This window comes from Blennius ocellaris (genome assembly GCF_963422515.1).
Source record: "Blennius ocellaris genome assembly, chromosome: 13".
Taxonomy (NCBI): Eukaryota; Metazoa; Chordata; class Actinopteri; order Blenniiformes; family Blenniidae; genus Blennius; species Blennius ocellaris.
This window is the reverse complement of record NC_137662.1, coordinates 532,880-542,306: the sequence shown is the minus strand read 5'-3', so window position 1 is coordinate 542,306 and position 9,427 is coordinate 532,880. Positions and strand designations below refer to the sequence as shown.

Sequence of the window (9,427 nt, the reverse complement as noted above, 5' to 3'; positions counted from 1 at the left end):
ACTCCGCATTCCTATCCCCACACTCCTGGACCTAGCAGACTGGTTGGAGTACGAGCTCCATATCCAGGAGGATATAGCACAATATCGCTCGGGAAAGGATGCCGGAACTCGGCCCAGAGACTCCAAGACTACCATCAGGTCTTCCCCAAGGGCCTCGGTCATCATGCTGGGGGCTGAACCCACGTCGGCTAGGGAGCCGGCCAAATCCACTCTTCCCAACAGTTCAGATGCAAAGAAGTTCTGTCCATTCTGTGACAACTCTGAACAATTGCACCAATTTCAATCTGCTCAGCGCCACCCAGAAACGCAGCTGGATCCAAGATAACAACCGATGCTGGCGGTGCGGCAGAGAACACAGATCAGCTGAATGTGACCTGAAGATGTGCTGTAGAACATGCAATAATAGACACCTTCTTGCTCTGAATGATGTCAGTGGGAGAAACCTGGCCAAGACTGAAAAGGCTGAGAGAAGGCCTGGTCCAGCGAAGTCCAGTGAGAGCCAACCTTTGTCCACACCCAGTGTAGACCAAGTGCTATACATTGGCAAGCCACTGCAGGGCCAGCGCGTGCTTCTCAAGGTCAGTAAAGTTATCCTCCGCCATGGTGACCAGACTCTGGAAACATATGCTGTGCTAGATGACGGCTCTGAACGCACCCTGCTTCTCCAGCTGGCTGCCCAACAACTGGGACTCGAAGGCCAGCCCGAAGATTTGCCCCTGCGCACAGTCAGACAGGAGCTGCAGACACTTCACGGGGCGGCCGTCTCCTTTAGCATCTCTCCAGCCTGTTCCCCAGCCATGGTCTGCAAGATCCAGGGAGCCTTCACCGCACCTAAGCTCGGGCTTGGCCAGCATACATATCCCCTCAAATCACTGCAGAGCAAATACATGCACTTGAGGAAGCTGCCTATCCCTTCATTTAAGGACGTGGTCCCGCTACTGCTCATTGGCTCAGACCACCCCCACTTGGTGACTCCAGTTAAGCCAGTCCTCTTCGGTCCCCCTGGTGCACCGGCTGCCATCCGCACCCGTCTCGGATGGACACTGCAAGGCCCGACCCACAACCTAAAGCAGTACCTCAGACAACAACGTTGCCTTTTCACCACCTTAGGGGCACCTCCAGTCGACATCTACCAACACGTTGAGAGACTGTGGCAGCTGGATGTCCTCCCATGGCGCAGCGAAAAGGCCAGCATGAGGTCTAGGCAGGACAAATAGGCTCTTGGGCGCTTGGATAAGCAGACTGTGCGTGTAGAGGTTGATGCGGTCCGTCGTTATGCCATTCCGCTACTCCTAGTGAAGAACTTTCCTCAGCTGTGTGCACCAAAGGAGGCAGTACTCCCGCAGCTCCGGAGTACGGAGAGGCGGCTGGCAAAGAGCCCTGAGACCGCTAACATCTACGACGCAGAGATCCAGAGACTTGAGCAGGCTGGCTATGTGGCGAAACTACCACATGGAGCCGAGAACACCGCAAGCAGCTGGTACATCCCTCACCACCTTGTCGAGCACAATGGCAAACACAGAGTGGTTTTTAACTGCTCTTTCCAGTAAAACGGCGCAGACCACCTCTCCTATCAGTTCTCCTGCGATTCAGAGAACATGGTGTGGCCTTCAGCAGCGACATACGGGGAATGTTTCACCAGGTCAGGCTACTTCCAGAGGATGAGCCTCTCCTCCGCTTCCTCTGGAGGGAGCTCAAGCGCGACGAACAACCCGCCGTCTACCAGTGGAAGGTGCTTCCCTTCGGCACAACCTGTAGCCCCTGCTGCGCTACATACGCCCTACAGAAGCATGTCACCGACCACACTCAGCCAGCTGATGCAGTGAGAGACTCCGTGTTAAGACATTTCTATGTGGATAACTGTCTTCAGAGTGTGGCTACCGTTGCTGAGGCCAAACCTATCATCGACAAGCTGCAGACTCTCCTGGCCGATGGAGGTTTCGAGCTACGCCAGTGGGCCAGTACCCATCCAGATACCATCCGTCACCTCCCTGCTGAGGCAAGATCGTCCAGTGCTGAAAAGTGGATTGCCCAAGGTCACCCAGGTCAAGAAGAATCGGCCCTGGGTCTGCAGTGGGACTGCCAAGAGGATACCCTTTCTTTCAAGTGTCGAGCAACTTTAGCCACAGAAGAAGTTGTCACTATGCGCTCCATCTACAAAGTGGTGGCGAGTCAATATGACCCCCTTGGCTTTCTCGTACCTTACACCACCAGGGCCAAGGTTGTCATCCAACACTTGTGGGACAAAAGGCGTGACTGGGACGACCCTGCTCTACCGGAACACCTGCTCGCTGCATGGAGAGAGTGGGAGGAGGAGCTGCCTCACCTACAAAGCATAGCACTCCCAAGGTGTTACACTGGCCGTGAGTTAGACTCTCCCACCTGTGAGCGCGAGATCCATGTGTTCTGTGACGCTTCGGAGAAAGCCTATGGCTCTGTGGCATACCTCCGAACTGAGAACCCTCATGGGGTAGTCCAGGTAGCTTTCATCACTGCAAGATCTAGGGTTGCGCCAAGAGAGCAGCAATCAATCCCACGCCTGGAGTTATGTGCCGCTCTGACCGGAGCACAAATGGCTCAGATCCTCAAATCTGAACTCACACTGCCCATCAAGCGCGTGGTGCTCTGGTCGGACTCGACAACCGTGCTCACTTGGCTACAATCTGAGTCATGCCGATACAAAGTGTTCGTTGGCACACGCGTGGCAGAGATTCAAGATCTTACTGAGAACGACACATGGCGGTACGTGGATTCTGCACAGAACCCTGCCGATGATATAACGCATGGCAAACCTCTCGACACGTTAGCACCAGACAGCCGCTGGGGTCAAGGCCCGACCTTTCTGTGGTACCAGCCACACAAATGGCCACAAAGCCCCCAGCTTCAGACAGAGTTAGATCAGGGTGAAGAGCTCAAGAAAGCTCTGTTCTGTGGCCTCACTACTGCCATGCCGAGTCATCTCCCAGACGCTAAGCAGTTCCGATCTTTCAAAGACCTTCTGGCCGCCACAACTAAGACCCAACATGGGGCGGCCCCAGGCAACGTCGCAGCCTACGGGCAAGCCCAGCTGGCACTGCTACAGCAGGTTCAACAAGACAGTTTTCCCACCGATTATGCCCAGCTGCAGTCAGGGAAACCAGTCGCCAAGAGTAGCCGACTTCTTAAGCTGGCACCAGAGTTCGATCACAATGACAAGCTCATTCGTGTTGGCGGACGGCTGCGCCATAGCAACCTGCCGGAATAAGGCGCTGTGCGCCCGGTGGTGCTGGACGCCAAACATCCAGTCACACAGCTGCTCATCGGAGATTTTGACGACCAATTGCACCATCCAGGCCCAGAGAGGGTCTTCTCTAGAGCGCCGCAAGTATTGGCTACCAGGAGGGCGAGAAGCTATCCGCCGCTTTCAGCGTAGCTGCCAGGAGTGTCAGAAATGGCGCGGGAAACCACAGATCCCGAGGATGGCAGACCTGCCACCGTCCAGAGTCAGACTTTTCAAGCCGGCGTTTTACTCAACAGGAGTAGACTGCTTCGGACCATATACGGTGAAGTTTGGAAGAAGGAGTGAAAAGCGCTGGGGAATCATCTTTAAATGCATGACCACCAGGGCCGTGCATATCGACCTGCTCGCCAGTTTGAATGCAGACTCGTTCCTCATGGCTCTGCGACGCTTCATCGCCCGCAGAGGAAAGCCGTTCGAGCTCATCTCAGACCAGGGGACTAACTTCAGAGGTGGCGATCGAGAGCTGCGGGAAGCATTCACCAACCTTGCTCCAGACCTCAAATCCCTGCTCGCCACCCAGCAGATCGACTGGAAGTTCAACCCACCAAACGCCCCCCACTTTGGCGGCTGCTGGGAGCGGGAGATCCGCTCGGTCAAACAAGCCCTGCAAGTGACCCTTGGAGCTCAGCTTGTGGCTGAGGAGGTGCTGAGGACCCTGCTTGTCGAGATCGAGGGGATTCTCAACTCCAAGCCATTAGGCTACACATCCGCAGACATTGCAGACCCGGATCCAGTAACCCCCAACTCGCTTCTCATCGGTCGGCCCGATGCCTCCCTCCCGCAGGTTGTGTATCCTGACTCCGAGCTCCTTAGCGGCAGGCGTTGGCGCCATAGTCAGCTGTTGGCCGACCACTTCTGGAAGCATTTCATCCGCTTCTACCTGCCCAGCCTTCAGGCCCGACAGAAGTGGAATGCTGAAAATCCAGACCTGCACATCGGTCGGACGGTCCTCTTAATCGACCTGTTACTTCCCCGCTCACTGTGGCCAGTGGGCAAAGTGACCAGCGTCTCCCCCAGCCTCGACGGTAGAGTGCGCTCTGCTGAAGTGAAGGGAGGGGACAAGTCCTACACCCGCCCTGTGGCCCGACTTATCCAGCTTCCGGAGCTGCCCGACTAACCACTACCGGATGAGTGGGTGCCTTTTCTTCTTCGACAGATTCCCTCCGGGAATCTGGGGGCGGCTGTAAAAAAGGCCCCCTTGTGGCCGCTAGTCCCTGGTTACACTGGACTCTGGTCTCTATGCACCCTGAACTCTGGTCCCTATATACACTGAACTCTGGTCTCTATATATCCTGAACTCTGGTCCTTATATACACTGAATTCTGGTCCTTATATACACTAAACTCTGGTCCCTGGTTACACTGAACTCTGGTCTCTATATACCCTGAACTCTGGTCCTTATATACACTGAATTCTGGTCCCTATATACACTAAACTCTAGTCCCTGGTTACACTGACCTCTAGTCCCTGGTTACACTGAACTCTGGTCTCTATATATACTGACCTCTAGTCCCTGGTTACACTGAACTCTGGTCTCTATATACCCTGAACTCTGGTCCTTATATACGCTGAATTCTGGTCCCTATATACACTAAACTCTGGTCCCTGGTTACACTGAACTCTGGTCTCTATATACCTTGAACTCTGGTCCTTATATACGCTGAATTCTGGTCTCTATATGTAAAAAAGGCCCCCTTGTGGCCGCTAACCGTAAGACACTCTCTGTGACACTCTCTCTCCCCTTTGGAATACGCCTCGCTTCACCTGGACTCTCAGCCAATCACAAGTTGGCTCAGGCTTGCCGTACCGGATAGCATTCAGTCCGAGACTGTTTACCCGTGGTGTACAGACGTGATACGGCATTCTTACTGTTCGGTGTTTTGTGTGCGTCTTACAAGTAAGGATGAGTAGCTGTTGGTTGTTAGAATGATTGTTTAGACTGAATTAGTTGTGTTTACATCTGTTTAGCATTGCTACATATTAGCTCGGGCTTTCCCTGTCGGGTTTGGTATCGTGTAGTGATTTTCCTGTCTGTAAAGTTTGCATGCTGTCGTTAGGATGTTTTCCGTCAGGTTGCCTCGTCGGCTGTCCGTTACAGGCTCTCGGTGTGTAGTTTGTCGCCCGTCGCGGTGATATCGGCGGTCAGTCTAGCTGACTGGCTACGGTGCACGGACCTCCCGCATGTCCACTTGTTGTGCACTGACCTCCCGCATGTCCACTTGTCACGTGACCTCCCGGCACGGCTGGTTGTAGTTGTCTGTGTTACCAGTAGAGGGAGCTGTTGTTTTGGAAATGATGTATCTTTCCCCATTTTCATGTTCAGAAGCTGTTAAGGCCCACCGGGCAGTCATGTTTGTTGTTTATGCCAGTTTGGCAATGTTTATAGATTACTGTAACTATCAGTTATATCAGGCATTCTGCTATCTGTCCTTATTTCTGTTTCCCTGTTGCAGAACCACACACACACACATACGTACACACGCGTGTCCACTCAAGCAACAACGTCATCCTCCTGTAACTCCTGTAATGAGAACACCCCATCCTACAGTTGAGTGCGAATAAACCATCATCCACCGAGGGACTCTTGCGTGATTCTGACCGATCACCCGCTGTGGGCTCTACATAACGATCCAATACATAGTCAAAACAAGGAAGCCAGTCTTCTTCCTTGCACTATATATACTGACCTCTGGTCCCTGGTTACACTGACCTCTAGTCCCTGGTTACACTGAACTCTGGTCTCTATATATCCTGAACTCTGGTCCTTATATACACTGAATTCTGGTCCTTGTATACACTAAACTCTGGTCCCTGGTTACACTGAACTCTGGTCTCTATATACCCTGAACTCTGGTCCTTATATACACTGAATTCTGGTCCTTGTATACACTAAACTCTGGTCCCTGGTTACACTGAACTCTGGTCTCTATATACCCTGAACTCTGGTCCTTATATACACTGAATTCTGGTCCCTATATACACTAAACTCTGGTCCCTGGTTACACTGAACTCTAGTCCCTGGTTACACTGAACTCTGGTCTCTATATACCCTGAACTCTGGTCCTTATATACGCTGAATTCTGGTCTCTATATATACTGACCTCTGGTCCCTGGTTACACTGACCTCTAGTCCCTGGTTACACTGAACTCTGGTCTCTATGTATACTGACCTCTAGTCCCTGGTTACACCGAACTCTGGTCTCTATATACCCTGAACTGGTCTACATAGAACCACCTGCACTCAGTTGGTTAGCGCTGTGGACTATGTTAGCATCTACCGCAATCTGCGAGGTTTGGGGTGTGTAGAGCCGGGTGTGTAACTCAGTGAGCCTCACTGAGGAAACTACTGAACTGCTGCAGGTTTTTCACAAACCGTTCTCAATAATGGAGGCTTATAAATATATATAACACACACAAATATATATAAAACACACTGAGCAAGAAAGAGGGAGATGACAGAGAAGATATCACCACGGATAATGATGTGCTCAGTTCGAGAAAGAATTCAAATGGTGAAAAGAGTCTTCACTGAGTGCAGCTGAAATGGGAAATGGATTTTACCTGTATCTTTTACCTGTTCTTTTAAATTGTAGTCACGATCTCCCTTCACCATCCGATGGAGGGAGACGCCACACAAGATGCCAAATCCATCCATTGATTCAGTTTATTCCGCAACATGTGAACAGGTGGAGATGGGAATTGAACATCCAACCTTCTGGCTGGGAGATGGATGGATGGATGGATGGATGGATGGGTAGACAGGTAGACAGGTAGACAGCGAGACAGCTAGACAGATGGATAGATGGATAGATGGATGGATGGATGGATGGATGGATGGACGGATGGATGGACGGATGGATGGATGGATGGATGGATGGATGGGTAGACAGCTAGACAGGTAGATGGATGGATGGATGATAGATAGATAGATAGATAGATAGATAGATAGATAGATAGACAGATAGATAGATAGATAGATAGATAGATAGATAGATAGATAGATAGATAGATAGATAGATAGATAGATAGACAGACAGATAGATAGATAGATAGATAGATAGATAGATAGATAGATAGATAGATAGATAGATAGATAGATAGATAGATAGATAGATAGATATTTCCACAGCTGCTTATGCTCTCTCATGTGGTATTGTTGGTTGGTTTGTCTCTATAAAACTGCGTGGAAGTGAATGACTGAATAGGAGTTTGTGCAATATAAATAAAATTGAAATGAGCAAGACTGTTCTTGTGACGGGTTGAAAATAAACATCAATAATACACAGACAGACATGACAACAAAAAGTTGCTTAAAAAAATTAGGATTATTGTTATTATTGACACACACACATGCACACACGCATGCACACCACACACGCACACACACACACACATGCACACACACACACACACACACACACACACACACACACACACAGAGCTACGGTAGTGTCACGAGGACAGTGTTTGTGACATCATCAACTGTTCAAAAGAAGCAGAATGAGAGTTCATCCTCAGTCTGACGGCAGCAGACGAAGGTGCTCAGTTTTCTTCCAGAGAATTCAGTCTGACGTGTTTGATCACTGGACAGTGAAGAACAAGGATGATGAACTCCACCCACGTCACATTTTTTACTCTTTCTGCATACTTTGACACCGGTCGTCTGAAGTATGTGTATTTCCTGGTTGTGATGACTTTATACAGTTTGATTGTCTGCTCCAACGTGCTGCTGATCGTGGTGATCTGCGTGAACAGGACCCTGCACGAGCCCATGTACCTGTTCCTGTGCAGCCTGTTTGTCAACGAGCTGTACGGCAGCAGCAGCCTGTTCCCGCTGCTCCTGGTCCACATCCTGTCCAACTCCCACACTGTGTCGGCGCCGCTCTGCTTCCTGCAGATTTTTTGTATTCACTTTTATGGCAGCGTGGAGGTCTTTACTTTAGGAGCCATGTCTTATGACAGATATGTAGCCATCTGCTTGCCCCTGCAGTACAACATGTATATGAGCCTGAGGAATGTGTGGGTCATGACAGCCTCTGTGTGGTTGTACAGTGTGTTGGCCACATTGGCCATGTTGTCTCTCAGCGCTCCTCTTCAGCTGTGTGGGAACATCATTCACAAAGTGTACTGTGATAACTTCTCTGTGGTCAAACTGGCCTGCTATGACACCTCTGTCAGCAACATCTACGGCCTCTCCTACATATTCACCGTCATCGTGGGTCTCATCGCTATGATTCTGTTCTCCTACATGAGGATCCTCAAGGTGTGTTTGTCTGGATCCCGTCGCACCCGACAAAAGGCACTGAGCACCTGTATACCTCACCTGTCTTCTATCGTCAACTTTAGCTTCGGGGCTTTCTTTGAGATTGTGCAGGGACGGTTCAACATGAATGGCGTTCCTAACATGGTACGAATCTTTTTGTCTTTGTATTGGCTCACCTGTCAGCCATTGTTCAACCCCCTGTTGTACGGACTCAACCTGACCAAGATACGTATAATATGTAAGAGTCTGGGCACCCGCAGGTAGAAGACAAGGGTGTATGTGTGTGTGTGTGTGTGTGTGTGTGTGTGTGTGTGTGTGTGTGTTGTAGGAGCAGCACTCTTCAATCATATTCATGTTGTTATTGGAACTACAATATATTCTTATCAATAATATTTTGCTTGCACAGACTCAGACATTTAGGAAATGTTGCAATCTGGAGGCCTGTCAACACCATCAACGCCATTGTGGAAACCAACAAAGCACAACAAAAGCTGTGGTTTAGTAAAGTTTGGGAAACATAAGCCCACAAAGTCAAGATGAATTTAAACCAGGTGGTTGATGAACATCTGAGATTAGTTGGCGGTTCAGTCTGAGCAAACTGTAAGATTTTAACTTTATTGAAGTTGCTGCTTTTATATTTGTTTGCATTTGTTTGATGATTTCCTTACACAGAAGTTGTGGACATGTTTTTTGTCAGTGGTGTGCTGCTTTTCGTTGTTTGTAATGATCACACACGCCATTTGTTTTCTATAAAAGTTATATTTTCTTGTATTTACAGGTTCTTGTGAAGTCTATTCGCAGAAATATGTGAAATTTTATCAGCTTGTAGTAAAATTTTGTGTGTGTGTGTGTGTGTGTGTGTGTGTGTGTGTGTGTGTGTGTGT

General features: G+C 49.8%; 1 protein-coding gene across 1 annotated transcript; it reads left to right on the top strand.

Annotated features, from left to right (window-relative positions):
- Positions 1–7,883: 7,883 nt before the first annotated feature.
- On the top strand, positions 7,884–8,807 carry LOC308138276 (olfactory receptor 4B13-like; the record flags this gene model as incomplete). The annotated part of the gene is made up of 1 exon (XM_080507359.1): positions 7,884–8,807. The coding sequence occupies one exon, from the start codon at positions 7,884–7,886 to the stop codon at positions 8,805–8,807; it is 924 nt and encodes a 307-aa protein (XP_080363485.1).
- Between the last annotated feature and the right edge of the window lie 620 nt (positions 8,808–9,427).